Source organism: Cygnus atratus, chromosome 3 (genome assembly GCF_013377495.2).
Source record: "Cygnus atratus isolate AKBS03 ecotype Queensland, Australia chromosome 3, CAtr_DNAZoo_HiC_assembly, whole genome shotgun sequence".
Lineage (NCBI taxonomy): Eukaryota > Metazoa > Chordata > Aves > Anseriformes > Anatidae > Cygnus > Cygnus atratus.
In genome coordinates this window covers 101,018,475-101,037,213 of record NC_066364.1, presented here as the reverse complement: position 1 = coordinate 101,037,213, position 18,739 = coordinate 101,018,475, and the positions used below count along the sequence as shown (strand labels likewise).

Sequence of the window (18,739 nt, the reverse complement as noted above, 5' to 3'; positions counted from 1 at the left end):
TCCCATAGAAGATACACCCTTTCAGGAATGAGACTTCCCCTCTCTTTTCTTGCCACCCAAAGCACCAAAACCAGCCATTCAAAACCAAGAATAATCACAGTATCAACTCGCTAAAAGACATCCTGAACAGAGTGGGAGAGGGGAATAGAAGAAGAAAGTAGAACTAATGAAAACTACAATCAGATCAGTAATACAGAGATTGGAGAAGAATTATAGTTTCATTAGAACAACTCCCATTTTTCCACACAAGCAGTTTTGCAATCCTACCCTATGAAATCATCTTTCTGGACCAGGGAAACTAGAACAGACAATTTACACAGCTTGCCACTGACACTCTTTAATTAGCTAGGTCATTGATGAGAGATGCAGCGCATCTTTTTTCCCCTCCCTACTCTATCCAGCTCTCTCCTTAGGCTACCTCTAGAAAAGATATGGCCAAAATTTTTTCATTCAGAACTCTCTGCTTTCCTCCCTGCCCAAACTGTATGCAACCATTTTGTTTAAAACATTTCCTGTTTCTCATTAAAATCACAGATTATATTATCCTGAAGGTACAGAAACATCATGCGTTTGAGAATTTTCAAATTTTTTAAATATCTATTTTTTTAAGTAATGCAATAGAATGATGCCAGTTTTTGTTTTGTTTTGTTTTGTTTTTAATCCTAAACTACCTTTCCATTATCTTTTCCATTTTTCAATTGTTTTTACTACTCTATCTTCACAAAAAAAAAAATGACAGAAGAGAAGGAAAGAGATGAAAAATTGAAAAGAAACAAAAGATACAGTACAAAAAGAATTCTCTTGGATTTTATTCTATGCCTATGGGGGAGGTGGAGGGGAGAATAGAGAAAAGCAGAGAAATGAGAAAACAACAAATTTTTTTAGAAATACCTGAAATCTGAAATATAGGAAATTTTCTCAAGTTTTGTGGTGTGACTGTATATATGTGATCTTGAGTATCACAGAAAAATAAACTTATCTCGCAAGGAAAATTTTAGCATACTCAGCTTTGTTTTTTTTCCTAAATAATTCTGGCCTCACAAGCATCAGTTTGCTTTGTTTACTGAATATTCATTCATCTAAGGAGGCCTCTTTACTCCAATGATTAACTAGCATGAGCGAATGTTTCCAGATGTGAAAATAAGTTGTACTATGTGGTCTTATTTGTTAGCATAATTAAGATCAATGATCCTATGATGCGGTTCAACATCCAGTCTCGGAGGTGCTGCTACCTAAACTAACAGTGGCTGAAATTCTTTGCCTGCAGGACACCATGTTCTGTAGATGGAGAACAAACATCAACAGCTATAAATACACAGGCTCGCTTTTTGCTTCTGAAAATTAGCTTGAGCTTGTGGGCAGAGGCATGTAGCATCCTGTGTACAAACAAGGGACCAGCAAAGGGCAGGTACTTATAAGTCCAAGGCAAAATCTGACATCTTTCACAGCTAGACATTACTGTGTTGTGCAAATCACAGGTCAAGCATATAAACCAGCAACATACTGCATAGATTATGGCAGAGATTAAAAAGACACTTCACTGCTTAGGCACATCTTCTCCTCCTTTTTTTTTTTTTTTTTTTTTTCCCCCAGAGTATCTCCCTTTTTACGTATTGCTTAAGGAACAGGAACATATATCAACATTTTAAGGCCATTCTCTTCGCAGATAAGGCAGCACTAGGTTTATGGCTGGTAATGCCCAACACAGGTAACCACACAAAGACAACTCTCTGCAATAAGATATAGAATTACTACTCACAACAAGCTTCATACTTCTTCCTGTTGTCTGGGACTCCATCCCTTTTCTGTGCTTTCTTTCTCATTGGTGATGACTTAGCCTCCACCTTCCTGCTTCTCATCTGATTAGCAGCCTGCATCTCTCTCTGTTCTCTGTTCACCCCTACTTCTCAACAAAGCTACCTCTTCTTCACTTCTGCATGCTGGACTTCTCTTTTTCTTCCATATTATTATTATTTTTTCCCTGTGTTCAGGGGCAGGGAACAAGTGGACTTAACAAGAGTATAAGATCTAACCAGCGGTGATTGCAACTTTCCTTCCTGTTAGCTTACCATCACTTACTAGAAAGTATTTCCAAATTCATGGGGTCCTACATAAGAAACAACACTTATTAAGAAGAAAAACATATAACCAAGTGCTCTGTACAGAACATTTTCTCCCATATTTTTGCAGTTTTACATCCTCTGTATCATTTCAATTCATTTACCTAATTAGATTAATTTTAAAGCGATTTGTTCTCCAGATCTTTTACTACCTGGCATCCTCAGATTAATGTGAAGCCTTGGCTAGTACATTATTTTTTACAACTTCTACCAAAGCAGTTTAGGACAAGATAAATAGAACAAATTTATTCTATTTGGAAAAAATATAAAACTCAAAAAAATTTACTTCTACCTCTGCGGTATGAAATTTGTCACTAATCATTTTAAACTATGCCCTTTTATGCTTCTTCCATCTCTTTTAGCTTTCTATGAAGTTCTTTGATGTAACAAAGACAGTTTCAGACAAGATTTGAGTTCATCTGGAAAAAAAAAGCTTTAAGTCTTGAGGCAAAAAGCAGTGTATTTAAAATTTATATACTCCATAATGCCTTTGTTCTGAACTTGAACCACCTGAAAAAATTCTCCGCTTTCTTTTGCCTTCCGACTCTGAAGATCATTTGTTCTCATGGCTTCAGCTTCTTATTATGCAACAGTGACTTTAACTGGTGGTTCCAGCATTTAAATACATGCACAGTCATGGCTGACCCTTCCTGATCAATTGCCAATCCATACAGGTTTGACTGATAAAAGAGCCAATTAGATTTAAGCAAATTAAGGGACATCACCAATGTCAACCACTTATTAAACTGAATGCTGAATTCCATGCATAAAAAACACTAATGCACCAAGTCCCATTAAGAGTTGAAATCCTAACCCCATTAGTAACTCCAGACCACTACAGGCCAAGGGTCAAAAGAAAGTTTCATATTTATGGATTAACATTTGGATTCAGTTTTTATTTTTTTTAATCTTTCCAAGAACTCTTGAACCTGCACTGCAATTTTAGTCAAGAGCGTAGATAAAATATATTCCTTTTCTAAGATTTTTTTTTAAGCATCGACTTTAAGCATGGCAAATCAGCTTGATGAGAAATTAAGATATATTCAATCAGGTAAAACCAAAGACTCAGTGTGCATTATATCATGTGCAATACATTTTAAATAAAGTTTAAACAAAGGAAAGGCATGTTGGAAGCAAAAATCGTAGAGTAATTGAAAAAGAGTTATTTGCAGTAACTTCAAAATGGAACACTCCTGTATTCTCTGTCACTACCCCACAATTAAACAATCTTCCATCAAGTTCCCTAATGCACTCCCCACAAAGTAAATTTTAGGAACAGCATTTTTTATGTTACCCTTAAGAAGAAAATACTACATTTTTACACTCATTGGAAGGCTGTGATTTTGTGTGTAATGAGAACTGTTTCATTCTTTGAACAAAGGTAACTTCTGCCAAAGTGAAATCTTGGCCACTGAAGTAAAAAATAGAATTCCTTCTGTTTTTAGTAAGATCCAGATTTCATTTAATGATTTAGAATGTGTTTGCCAGTGAAGGCACTGAAGATAGCCCAACATAAAATTACCATTTTACTCATAATTTACTATGCATTGGAATTGTATATCGTTCAAAGAGTCTTTATAGTAAACAACATCAAAAACAAAACATACGTTGTCCTAGATAAATGCGTGCGTGCCTGCATGTGTGCACATGTATTGTGAGGATATAGTGTGTGAGAGTCCTTCTCTCATATGTAGTGCTTCATTTATTATTCATTTCACTACAGATCACAGTCCACTGGACAATACTATGGAAGATTTCTTTAATAACTCTCACTGCTAATTTAATTCTACTTAAACACACATATCCTAGTGAATGCCACATGCTTTTCAGCATGATTTTATGTGTAAATCAGGATAATACGTTTTCAGATCATTAACTAAAGGGAAGCATGAACTAAAACCTATTTAATCAATGAGGTATTGCTTTTAAACTACCACAAGGTCATAAAAAAGATAATTTCAAAGCTATAAGTTTTCTAATTGTAATCAACAACAATCTAATGATGAAAGAAAGTGTATCTTAATGGTTGTCATAAACTTGTGCACATCCTTGTCTATCTTTAAAGATCCTTTACTTTTTCATTTGGTAAGATTTTCACTACCAGATTTTGTTATTTCTTCATGCAAAATTGAACAGTGACACTGGGATTAGACATATCTGTGTCTTAAGAGAACAGTATAACTCATATGTGGTTTTATTATTATATGAGAATGTGTATGTGTTAATAATACCTATAATTTAACAAACAGATTGGAAAAATACAAAGTGTGATGGGACTTAACCTTTTCATCTTGCTTGATAATGTCATACAAATTCTACTTTTTATTTATACAATTTTCAGAAGTCTTTTTCTTGGTTTGTCCCCAAACCAATCCATTTGGTGCAAGCAAATTGTCCCAACTGTAAATTTTTTTTTTGTAATTGTATTATTTAGTGTTTGTTGTTGTTTGATTGATTGGATTTGTTTGTTTTTACTTTCATATTATATGTATGTCAGTCTACACTATTTGTGTTCATCAGCTATATCTACACATCTCTCAAGATCGAGTTTAGTTAGGCTCTCATTTTATGATTTGAAAACATCTTCATTGTTTCCAGTGGCATTTCTTCAGCAAAAGCTAGTTCACTTGGATGTCCATGAAAAGAGAACACAAAAGTAACACACATAAATCAGCTGTTAATTTGAGCTTTCATTGTTAAAAAAAAAAAAGGCAGTACTTAGAGAGTATTTGCTCAATTCTGTTATTTTATTTTATTGTTTGTTTTGTTTTCTAAGATAATATCCAAAGTGGTTTAAAGTATCATTCATCGTAAACCAGCACGCTGCAATTGCCTTTCTTAAGGTTACACCAGACTGCAAAATGAAGATGACTCTACATTCTTAGGTTAGATTAGCCCCCCAAAATAGAATCTAACACCATTCACAGAAAAAAAAAAGAACAAAAAAGACATATGATGCACTTCTTACTTACTCAATGTTATCTATGCAGCTACCTGTTTTCATTTTCTATTTTTTAAATTGAGCAATGTGATAAATTAGAAGCTGAAAAGAACAATTCTGTCAGTAAGAACTACTAATGCAAACATATTCTTCTAGCTTCCAGTCCTCAGTTGCAATAATAAATAACGTTTTGTTTAACAAAATATTTGTGTAATTGTTACATGCACAGAAACAGCACTTTTTCATACTTACCTCCTGGAGGCATGACTACTGTTATAGCATCACTTATCAAGCTGCCCTGGCTGTTGGAAGCGTTCACTTGCACTGTGTAGTTAGAAAATGGAATCAGTCCTTTAATGGGTACCCATACATTGGATTCGTTGCTGCTGTGTAAGATCCAAGTGCCATTTACAACAGAATAATTAGCGTTAGCTATTAAGAAAGAAAAAAGGGTGAGGGGGAAGAAGAATAAATGTTAGGCTTTGTGTCTTCTACAGTTTGCTGTTCTTTAAGCAAGACTTCTGCTCAAGTGAAAATTTGCCATTAATACCAGTAATGCCAAAAAATGGCTAATTTGAAGAATATTGTTCCCCATTTTCTCCTCTTTTTGCTAATGGTTTCCTGTACTCATAGAAGTTGAAAAATAAACAGAGCAACCATGCAGTTGCAAAGCTGATTGACATACACACACACACACCTTTTATTATATATATATATACACGCACACACACTATATGCTGCAGATGGCAGCCGGTTTTCAGAAATTACTCATGTTCATGGGCAGTTATGTGAGAACTGCAGATGCAAACTGGTCAGGAGCAGTTGAAATGTTAAGGCCAATTCTTATGGCTATGTAAGACTTGTACAACTTCTTGAATTCACTAGAAAAGCACTTACTTCAGGAGTTTATCAACTAGTATAAGCTAACGCCAGTGTCTACCTAAGAATTACCCCTTTGCAGTAAGAAACATTCTTTCCAGCATGGCCTGCCATCCGCTCAAAGATAGAACAGGGATTTAAGTATGCAGTTTATCTGTTGAAATCATCAGAGGACACCACTACGTGTCCTTTACATCCCTTTCAAGACCTCAAATTTAAACTATGCAAATATTCTACCCTACAAAAACAAACAAACAACAGAAAAAACACCTCCTCAAAATACCTGATGAGCAAGATTAGGAAATAAAAAATAGCATGACACATTACTTTTTTTTTTTTGACTCAATGAAGATTTCACTCACATATCTGAGAGCAAAGCTGGGCTAATTTAAAGATTATCCAATATTTTGAACATCTAAAGTGCTATATAAATGATTAATATTATTACTACTATCCATCATTCCACGAAGAGCTCTTGTATTGAAGTCAATGGAAATTCTGCATTACAAACAACAGCACAATCACAGAAGTCTTTGAAACCACAGGTATCACAATGAGATTAAACAGAAAATAGCTATTAAAATATCTTAAATTAAGACATTATCACAGGCAGAAGATTGAATATTCAAGTCTGAGTCCTCTACAAAATCTAAATAAGATGCAATTGTTTAAAAAACTGAAATTCTCTCTTAATTATTTTAAGTGAACCTCACTGGGTTTACTCATTTTTATGCAAGTTTCAAGTGGACTGTTAAAACTGAAATTAAACCTGAAGCAGTTTTTCAGATATTCCATATTACTATGACGTTCACTTAAATGTGCAAATGCAGTACCTTTTAGTCATGCTCATATTACATTTTACCATGAATGAGTGATCTGGACTTTCCACTAATACTTAAAAACATTCTGTAATTCACTTATGGTACAAGTCCAAGCCACTCCATTATTATCCACACACTGGATGTTCACAGAGCTGCACAGTGTTTCAGTTACTCTGTCGCTGACATATAGCAAACTGACTTTAATTTTTGGAGGGAGGGAGATGAGTTGAGCCTTTTTATGTCTGCTTTGTGATCTAGATCCTTACTGCTTACATTCTACCTGAATTACAGTGTGCCATAGCACTGGACTGCCCAAACAGACTACAGCAGTGTAAATCTAGAAGAATTTCATGAAACTTCATGGATTCATTTTGGAGTTCACCAAATTTTGCCTTAGCCTTAGAGACACTATTTTATAAACAGCAATGGAGGCAAAGCTTCCTATCATGCAAAAAGATGATCAAGTTTTACACATTCCATGCACAGAGATATCAGTTTTGCAGAAACTAAGTTATTTAGTCTGTCATTACTCTTATGTGCACTGACTATTCAGCCAGCACTGGAAAAATGCATCTGCATTAGTTGGTGTAATTTCTTAAATTGTCTATTAAACCCACCTTAGGCATCTTTGTGAAACTGTCCCTGTGTGTGATTTGGGAGTAGACATAATCCAACAAAGCACCTTTCTCCCATCATCTACTACATTTTTCCTGTGCATCACCAGGCAATCTGTGACTTACTTTTTGTGATGCCCACCAAGCAACATGACTATTAAATATATGTATTGCTTTATTAACAATAAAGCCATTAGAAATGTCTGAAATACATATTCTTAAGGTCCTACTTATGCAAAACTCTTAAAGACTCTTCTGGCTGTGAAAAAGAGATGCATTTTTTAAATGTTTCACCTACAATATGTGGAAAAAAATACAAATCCAGTTGTTGATAGATCAAGGCACATAGGCTAGATCCATAGGATAGGCTCCCTAACTGCAATTTATGTGCCATTTCTTGAGAAAATTTAACTTTTTTCAATCTGCAGTGCAGTTTTAACATGTTAATATTTTTATTCTCACCCACCTGAGCCCAAAATGAAAGCATGTACTTCCTCTGCTGATATTTCTATTCCACCATTAGTCTTTCTTCCAATGGCTAACTATACATCTTTTAAAAAATACAGTTTAGAGTAATGGAAAAAGAATTAAAAGGATAACACTCTATTCCAAGTTGCCTTGATAACAACATTAATATACAGTAATTATACAATTAGTTGTAACATTAAATTCTAGTTATAGCAGAGTGATTACTCGGCAATTATAAGAAGTATATAATTACTCAATAATTAGGAGAAGTATGTAATTACATAACCATTTTATTCAGCTCAAAAATGAACTTGCAAATTTACAATGAGTTAGACAACATAGCAATTCAAAATTTCTCATTACTTCTAACAAAAACCCAAGAAGCGCTTACAAGTTTCCTAAACTGAATTTTACACAGACAAAAGGTGTTTTATCTGCATTGCCAGCCAAAAAAGTTACTGTTACCGGCAAGGGAAATATTAAAACATCTTTAAAATGCAGGTCTTGCTGGGGATGACCTGCAGTATACAGCTTTGCCACTTCTCACTGCTTAAACTTTGCTTTCAGTGGGCTGGAAAATGCAGACATAGGCCCAGTCTGATGGAAAGCGATACAGCGATAACCCTGTCATATCATTCCGTGCCACTCCTGCCTAGACTGCTCCAGTGTGGACCCTATTTGTGAGTATAAGTGGATGAGGCCTCTCTTTTTCCGTTTTTCATATGCGCACTTTTCTCCACCCTGCTCGCCGATCCTGCTTTAGCCTATCAGCAAAGCTGCTGCTAGTCCTAGACAGCAACTGCCTCAGACACTGGTAAAGTCCTAAAAGATATTGTTTTACTTTGGACAAATGGTTCCTATCAGAACACCTACTTGTTCCTGCATGTTTTTGCCTCGTAGCTCCTGCCTTGAGCTGTCACAAGCACTCCAGCAAGACAGACCCCCTCGAGACACAGCTAACAAGAAAAACCTAACTAAGGAGGAAAAAAAAATCCTAGAAGAACTGGCTCACCATGTCTTTCAAAACTTAGGGAGACAAGCACTTCTACAAAATGTGAACTCAGATCAAGGGTGGTTCAGAGAAAACATTCCCCATAACATCTCAAAAAAACCCAAACCCTTCACAAACACAAAAGGCTTCCCCATACTTAATCTCATCGTTTTGCATCATGATAGTTTTATTCTTTCACTAGCCTTCCTGCTAGTACGACTCTCCATATTTTCGCCAATATTTCTGAGGGATTTTTTTGCCCTAAATCCAAAATTTGAGTAAAAGGTGTGCTGTTCCCAGTTTATTCCTAGTTAGTTAGACCAGAACAAAGTATCTCAATGTTTCAGGAAAAAATTAAACAAATGAAGAATTTAGGGCTAAAGAGTATCCATAAACATACTGAAAAACTATGTGAACTTGAAATAAAACTGAGCAATAGAATATCAGTATAGACTATCACAGAGCATCCCAGGTTGGAAGGGACCCACAAGGATCACTGAGTCCAACTCCTGGCTCTAAACCAAAAATCTCCACCTCAAAATCAGACCATATGTCCGAGAGCATCATCCAAAAGCTTCTTGAACCCGGTGCCCGATGCCCGGCTTCTTGAAGAGGCCCGGTGCACTGACCTGTTCCCTGGTCATCTTTACGTTAACAAGATACACAAACACATAAACCATTAAAAAACATTGCTTAAGAGTGCTAAGCTTCACACAGCACAGTAGCTGGTGAGTATTTGCATTTGAGGGTTTGTTTTTGAGTGGACAGTTCAAAGGGGGCTCCCGAGCAAATGTGCATTCCTGTCACTGAGTGCTACTGTAAATAGGTGAATAAAGCTCCTGGGGGTTGCTGGTGCGTAAATTACTGCTGTCCTGGGTCCATCATCCTATGGGGTTCACTAGATTGAAATAACATAAATGGGTATCCCTTTTCCACTCTTGTTATAATCATTGTCACAAGAATTTTAATGCCTCATATATTCCGTAATTTTTTTCTGTGTGCTGTACTGCTCTGACCTTTTCAATATTCTGTAATTTGACTGGCTGGCCATTTCAAGTTCTCTCCTTTTTACAGCCTTATTAACTTGTGGGGAAGAGGTGAAATGGACAGCCAATCAGAATACATAATATTGCAAAGGTCATGGTAGTACAGTATAGTATCAGCAGACACAGAATACTGTATATTAGTCATTAGTGTTCTGATATCTTATTCATGTGACAAAGGTTGTAAGGAGTGCAGAAAATGGTACAACATGAAACCATTCTCATGACAAAGGCTGCAGTGGAAAAAAAGAAATAATATAAACCAAATGTATCCATCTCACATTTTAAAATTCCACCCCCCCCCCCGCCCCCGAACTTGTCATGTTTAAGGGTAGTCTTCCTATCCGGACAAAAGTTGATGAATTTAAGGCAAAAGGTCATGAACTGAGTTGTTGTTTTTTATGTATTAAACAGCAAAAACTCATATTTCATATGCACAAGCAATCTTTTCAAATTACTGAATACTGATTATTATCATTGCATTGGTGAGTATTAAAGTAGTAAGTTTAAAAATAACCAGTCTAACATGTCCATATCACAAACACACTGACAGAACTAGACTCTGCTGCTGACTTCAGAAAGCAAGGAGGCTATGCCTGAAAAAAATTTTCATTGGATGCTTATGTTTTTTCCTTCTCTAATCATCAAGAGCTGGCCATCATTATACAGAAGATACTGGGTCAAAAATCAGCTTCATTATGCTTCTCTGTTCATTTGGGACTTTAATAACTGAGTCTTCTTTGTATAACAGAAAATTTCTACCTCTTCCTACTTGTGGTGCAGCGTCCTTAGAAATTGACTGACTGCTCACCAGATTCACTGAACTAAAGTGATATTACAGGACCATTAATTTGTGACATGCATGAATATTTCAACCTGTAAGATAATTAAGCTGGGAACACTTTAGTCTGATCATCACAAATGTCTGTCAAGTTATTTTCTTCTTTGTATATTGCTATTTCAAAATAGCATAAGCCTTCAATCACAAGAGTACACTACATACTGTGCGCTACTACACGGCAAAAGATTTTGGGGAGGAGGAGAAGCGAGTTTAAGGCTTTACATCACGTTCTGAAATACAGTTACCAATATCTACTTCTCTACTGTTTCCATTATGTACATAGAGGTCCTAATAACATTTTTTTTTACATTAGAGAGCATGTTGCTCCACAATATTTAAATAGATAGAAACAGAACTATTCCCACTGTAGAAGACTAGACCAAAAATTAAAGTAGCAAAAAATCCAGGTCAAGGAATAGATCATATACAGATCTAAAGAACTATACAAAGATCACCTGGTTAATTAGCACAAAAACTTGCAGTTATTTTTGTACCTGCTTTGTGTGTGTGTGAGCATGTGGAGGTTAAGCACTTATCTTATGTAACAGGAAAAGTTAATATCAAAATAGGATAACAAAACTGAAAGAAGAGCTCACTTCTTTGTCCTCTTTCCCCATCACCCCAGTCATCTCATCCTCACTGAGCACCAGTTTCTGCCATCGCACTGGTTCCTGGCTCTATGACACCATGTCTTTCTGTGAATGTGCACATTTCCTCTTCTGTAAGCTCATTCTTTTGTCCATAAGTTTCACCTGTTCTTCAGCCTTGTTAACTTCCACACTAGCTATTCCTTTCAGCTGTTTCTTCCTTCCCTCTCCCTTCTCCACTGTTTCTAGTGCACTATTCAGAATCAAAAATGTAACTTCCCATCAGTTTCATTTTCTCATTAAAAACAGATCAAAATATTTTCTCACCTTTTTGGTGACTTTCTCCTCCTAACAACTGTAATAATTAACTGCTTTTCAATTGTCATTGTTATACTGCTCATATGAGGTGCTTTGTGTTACTATACTTTGACTCTATACCCCTCTTTTCAAAAAAATATTGTTGTTGTTGTTGTTGTTATTGTTGTTGTTTTTGTTTTCAGATGAGTGCACTGCTGATTTTGCCTTGATCTGCTATTTGTTCCTCTGCTCCTGAGTTGACAGATGTATTGTTTCTAAGGACAGATCACGGTCTCCCTCCATCAAGCTGAGGCCAAAATTTAAAGCCACTCTTATCATAGGAAACCTTCATTCTCACTCTCAGGGGCCAGGTGGAATTGCTGGATGAAGCAAGATGGATAATTTAAAAGCACTGTGGTAAACTAACTAAACTATGAATCCAAACTATTTATTCTCCTGTAAATAATGAACAGTTCACATTTACCCGCAATGAAAAACTTATTTTTTTTCCTTTGCCCCAATAAAGTTGCTTTTAGTTTCAAGACTGAAAAATAAAAACTATTTAAAGAACAAAATGGAAGTCCTTAACACCTCATGCAGCAGAAATGTGACAATTCAAAGACATAGAGCTTTTGACTGTATTACTGAAGTTGCTTCTTTGCAGCTCAGTTTCCTTCACCATAAAACAGACAAAGGCACTTTCTGTGACTTTTCACAGGCTATTTTGGTTCAGCTATCTTAGATTGTCTTGAGGCTTACAATATGCATATGCTGAGTATTTTGTTCATTACTCTGGGCTGGCTCCCGCTATGGGCTGAGGGCTTACTATCTGGAAAGCAACTTTGCCGCTTTGAAAATAAGACCTGGGGGTCCTACTGGTCAACAAGGTGAACACGGGCCAGTAGTGAGTCCTTGTAATAGAGAAGGCCAATTACTTTCTGGGTCACATTAGGAAGAACAGTGCCAGTAGGTCAAGTGAGGGGATCTCTCCTCTCTGCTAAGCCCTGGTAAGGGACCTCGAGAGTGCTGGGTCCAGTTCTGGGCTCCCTGGTATGGAAAAGACATGGACTTATGGGAGTAGAATCTATGCAAAGATGATTAAGGGTTTGAAACATTTGTCTTAGAAAGTTTGAGAGAGGTTGAAGAAGACCTTCAAGATCATTAAATCCAACCATCAATCTGACCAAGAAATTAAATGGTGTTTTCTGTCTACTGCTGGTGCCTATACTCAGAGAAAGGTGTATTTATATCTTCATCTAGATGTCTCTCTCTTGCTTACAATGGTAAGGAGGAAAATGCAATACAATGATATTGTAAACAAGAGAGATGCATTGTAAACAAGCATTAAATCATATACAGGCATGAACCAGAAGGAAACCCTAGATGATCTCATGAGGAAAACAATGGGCTATGGTGGATGACGTTGAGTAATAACAAACTTCCAAGAGAACTATTTCTTAACTGCTGAGATGTTACAAACAGTGGAGAAACGATAAAACTCCCTCAGCCCAGAAGCCACGTATTGTGATGGAACTCAAAACAAATCTCAGCTGGTTAAAGGCTTGAGCTCAACAGAGGCTTCCACACCTTGCATGAGATTACTCAAAATGACAGTTGTCTGAGGTCTCACAACTCTTTGGACAGACTCTGCTTCTTTGCTTGGTGGAGTAAGCAAAAGTCCAGGCATCTACAGCTATACTGCTAATTCACTCAAGTTGCAACTTTCAGAGAGGTATGAAACTATAAAGATGCTTGCATGAAGTAGGGAAAATTTGCAACACCTTTGATAAGATTTAGTGTACAACATTGTGTATTGCCCATTTGTGGCCTCAGAAGCACAATGTCTAGGAGCTCCTGACTGGCCAGTGTGTCTTCTTTAATGTCCCAATACAGTTTAGCATCACAACAGGCGTAAGGTCATGTTGTATATAAATGACAGGAGGACATCGAATAACAAAATAACAAAAATGTTTGCTGTTCTTGTGATGTTAAACTGATAATACAGCATGCAATTATTGATTTAATCCATTTTATTTGAGGGGTTTTATAGGCTTTATGATGAGGCTTTTTGAGATGAGGCTTTATTAAGTTTATTTCATGAGAGATTTTACACACTAAAAGAGATTTGGAAACAGCTAGCTTTAAAATCCTCAGGTTTGTTTTTCTGTGGTTAGAGCATTTTTTCTCTAGCTGCATCTCTACATAAATGGAGATTATCACAGTATCTAGTTTCTGAATCTATGCCCATAATTCATGGATGTCAATAAGAATTTTCCATTCTCCAGGGACACTATCAGAAGGAGACTAGCTAAACACACTGAGCAGAACTGGGAGTCTCAAATCCATAATCAAATATCTAGATTGATTGTGTCACTTGCACTTGTATTGATTTCAATTGGAGCAGCTGACCCAAGGGAATAATAAAAATGTGGAATAAAACTGATTTATGAGAAAAAAATAAATCCTTCTGTGAGTGGTAATGAATTGGTACTATTTAACCCTTTCAATCACAAAGAGAAAACGCTATTTATTTTTTTCAGAATGCTGAGTTAGCCAAAAGTAGTCATATAAAAAATGCCAATACTGTCAAATGCCATTACACTTCATTGTAATACTTTGGAAGAAATGAAGATCTAAACCTGATCTGGGATTTTTATTTGACATAGGACATTATTTTGGCTTTTCCAGTCATCTTACATGAGGCATCATAAATGGTGCACTTGTAGATTGAAAAAAATACAGAATCACTCAGATGAGTGTTTGTTGTACCTGTAGAATAGCACTCTCTACTCTGTTTAGGGCAAAAATATGTAGATTAACATAAACATCCATAGTAACTGCACATGATCATCCCCATAAAAGGAAGACCTATCAAAGTATCTTGATCTTTTTGACTTAAAATAAGAAAGTTACATAGTTAAAATCTAATTTGATCCCCTTTATAATATTGAAATAAAAACTTCATCAAATCTTGTCAAAACAAAATTTTATCATGCTTTCTCTACTTGAGGAAATAGATGGGTCTATCGCTCTCTCTAATATACAAGCATTTGTTTGAAATCAAGACACACAACTATCCAAAAACAATTTCTTCATCTGTGGAAGATCTAGTCAGACTATATGGTTTTGGTGGTTTTTTTGGATCACATATTTACATTATTGACACTAATAATTTTTTGTCTGATGTCATAAATTACTTTTTGCATTTAGGATTTACCATAGATACCTAAGCACTATTAAAGTGGCTTTCCTCAGTCTTCATGAGAGTTAAAAACTCTAAAAGACATTCATTAACTAAAAGACTGTTTTCATAGGAGAACTGATCAGCAAATTTTCTTTTGCTCAATACTGTTTACCAGTGCCATCTCTGGAAGACTGCTATTATTCCCTAGGCTATTGCAAAGAAGTGGCAGAGTCTCAAAGACTATCCTACTATTCTGCTGTTGGCAGCCAATAGGAATTTCAGACTATACAAAGTGACAATACATACCTCACAGACATGAGGCTCAGCATCATATACCCCTTTTGCAACACAAAAGCCAGCAAATTTCACAATACAGAAAAAGACAAGTATACACATGAAGAAAAACATGACCATTAATAGAGAGGTGCAGAAGACCAATTAAAAAGCCAGATTCTTTACTCAAGAACCAGTCCAATGTAGAAATCACAGAAGCTGCTTTCTTTTGCTTTTCTTCAACACAGTTGTACCAAGAAACAATAAAGAAAAGGATATTTGGTGCTGAAGGAAATTATGCTAGTAGATGGTGTATTGTGAGCTGTTCAAAATCTACTGAAGTTTGACTAAACATTAATAATTATCCTAAAGTGTGTGCAAAACCACAAGTTTTCTAGCCATGTAAATCAAACTTTAAATGTCACATTCCTTGATGCCAAAGTATTCCTAAGTCCTTTTATCTGTTAGTAGATTAAACATGACTAGTTGAAAATGGATTATGCATCCTATTTTCTCCCCGCTCAACCATCTTTAGGACAAGTCCGTAATTTCCATTTCACGTAACAATAATACCTAGCATTTATATAGTACTTTATAGCTTGAAAACTTGCAAACATTAGCTAATTAATCCTGACAATGCACCAGGGAGGTAGATAACTATTACTATCCTTATGTTACAAACAGGGAGACAGCTACACAGAAGTTAAATGACTTGCCCAAGGTCAGCAGGATAGATAGAAGTATGTGGAGGATTTACAACCTCCCAGTACTGCCCTCAGTTCTCTAGACCAACCACAGTGCAATTTCACTGGCATCTAGACACATCAAAGGTATTCCATAGTCATATTTAGCTACTTTATATGAAATAAAAATAAAAATAAAAATAAAAATAAAAATAAAAATAACAAAGTTAGACTTACTAAAACAATCATGAATCATGGTATGATGTACCTTGCGCTTCACAGGATATGTGTGTACTGAAGTTCTACAGAAATTAAGCCTTTTACATGGGCTGAGCTTCTGTGAACCAGCTTTTCCTTAGTGGAGTAACTTTTCCTGTCTTTAGTAAATAATGATCCATCCCTGGCACAGGGCACAGGAACATGGGACATAATACACATCTTTGGTAAGAGACAATGCAGGAGAAAAACAGTCCTGATATTTATCTACCATGGAAAAATATATTCATATTTCTTTCATACCAGTTTCTCAAATGTTTCAGTTACATAAGAGGAAAGGTTTAACTTCTCGTTAAAAGGAAAAAAAGCAACTGTTTGAAGGTTGCTTGAAAATAGAGATTCATATGCTTTGATTAAATATTAGGATTTTTTTTTTGATTACATACAAATATAATTTTTGATTAAATATAAGGAATGACTATACTACTATTTTTGTAAAAGGTGTTTTCTTGCAAAGATTAAAGTGCATCCTAACTTATCTATTGTCAGATATTGCATATTCAGCTGCAGTAACTGTAAATGTAAATCTATACTCAGATATTTATATTTTGAGGTAATAACAAAAACTACCATGATTCTTACATTTAAAAGAAAGTCACTATTAAAACTGGCCTAACAAGTCTCTTAGAAATGCTGAGGCATTTCTGAATTTTAATTCTCAAAATAAAATAAAAACTTTTAAGTTGTCAGATCTAAATGTAAAATGCTTACCTTCTTCTTTGAAGATAACATCCCACAAAATTTTCTCTTTTCTCAAGCCTTCAACACAAGACATGCTAGGATCTGAAAGAGTTTTCAGCACTCCTCTCCCCACTTCTTTTGGCATCACCAGGTGGCATATCTTCCCCAGCAGACATTGCTTTTAAGCACAAGATTGATTCTTAACATTCCATATTTATACTGTGATTGGAGAGTGTATTGAAAGTACTGTGGCCAATCAAGATTGTAAGAGGAATGTTCGAATAGAAGCCAAGTAAATAGATGTTGTTTCCTTCTTTTTGTTTATATATATTTTGTAAATATCAAACTAATATGATTAACCAAAATCCTACTATACAGATTCAAAAGTCATCTTGTTTATAAGTGTAGGTTTGGTTGTTGTTGTTTATTTATTTATTTATTGTTATTTTTGCAAGAAATTGCTGTATTCTACCATCAGTTTTCTCATTTGCCAAAGGAATAAAGTACTCTACAAGGAAGCTTTCCTGCACAGCATCTCCAAATAAGCAGAGCTGCCAGATGAATAATTCTCTTTACAAAAATACAGGATGAACTACATTGCTGAAAAGTAAGAACCTTGGATATGTCAACAATAGAAGTTGCAAACACTAAAAAAATCAGAAAATACCATACCCTGATTTCTACACTCTAGACAACTGAGATTGCTGAGTGTAACCCCACAATTTTTTATACTGAAACTCGCTAAGAACATATAGCTAGTTAAAGATTCTCTTGATGTCAAACTTGCATTCAAAGGCATCACAATGTCCATATGATTACAGATTTGGACTCATTTTGTGTTAATGTAGTCATCTGACACAGGAAGGAAGATGAGAAGTTCCCTCTAAATCTCTTTTCTGGAAAAGGGGTAGTGCCTGATTTTTCTTGTGCAAGAACTTCGTTTCAGTTATCCAGATGCAATTAAAATTGATCCCGTACTTAATCTAAACTACACCAGAAGATAAATAGGGCTACGATAAGGAAACTTCTTGAGGGAAACAAGACTGATCCTGTCCTGTCTCTGAGAATTGGAAGTGTATCGGATAATAATAATAATAATAATAATAATAATAAAGCTTCTGTTAAAGAAAGGAAAGCTGTTTAAGATCTGATAATATTATTTCATGCCTTGGACTCATGAATTACAAAACAAATTCCTCCTAAAGGCTTCTTCCATGGAGGCTCCAGGACTAAAATGACTTGAGGCAAAGCAACTTGTCTTTGCAGGAAAGCACATCACCAGAGTGCTGAAGAGCTAGGATACAGCCCTTAATTTGTTAAATCATGTTCAATCCTATATTCAGTTTCTGGGAACAAATGCTTATCTGGAATACCAGAATGGTGAAGCAGACTCAACAAAGCTCCTTCCTATCTTTGAAGGAGTACTTTCAGAGGGAAATACTGTCAGAAAAATATACAGTTGAATTTAAAAAATGAAGGCTAATTGATATTGAAATTTCTTTCACATACATTGTTAAAAGCATAGTTAACCTATGCAAAAATCCATTATCAGCATCCTCCTCTATCCCCAAAAATCCGAACTACCTCCTGCTGATCTACATTTCATGTTTGCAATTCCAGTGACTTTGTCAATCAGTTTATGATATTATTTCTGTCTCTTTCAATTGGCTATTGATAAGTGTTGACCATGAGTATGGAAACTATTTACCAAGAGCTCGCCATGCTAGTAACCAAAAATAAGTAACATCAGCAGTATCAGAATTAAACAGCAACAAAAAAACAGAACAGGCATTAACAAACATTAATATTGGATGCTTAAACTTTTGAAAAATAAAGAAATGGCAAATTTAAAGGTGTCTATGCAATTAGAACATTCTCTCTTGGTTTTATATATTACAAAATACTCTTCGCTGATGTATTGTTTTTACTCTAAGATGATAAATATTTTTCCCAAAAATGCAATAAAACTTATTATGACAAGAATATATCCAATGAGCTCCCAGGCTGTTCACTTTAATTCCTATGATGTGTGTGTATTTG

The 18,739-nt window shown here is 35.5% G+C and overlaps 1 protein-coding gene across 1 annotated transcript in view; it reads right to left on the bottom strand.

Moving 5' to 3' along the window:
* Positions 1-18,739, bottom strand: part of USH2A (usherin) — a 422,856-nt gene that overhangs the window by 154,123 nt on the left and 249,994 nt on the right. The window contains 1 exon segment of the mRNA XM_050709829.1: positions 5,314-5,493. Within this exon segment, the coding sequence (XP_050565786.1) occupies positions 5,314-5,493 (180 nt within the window).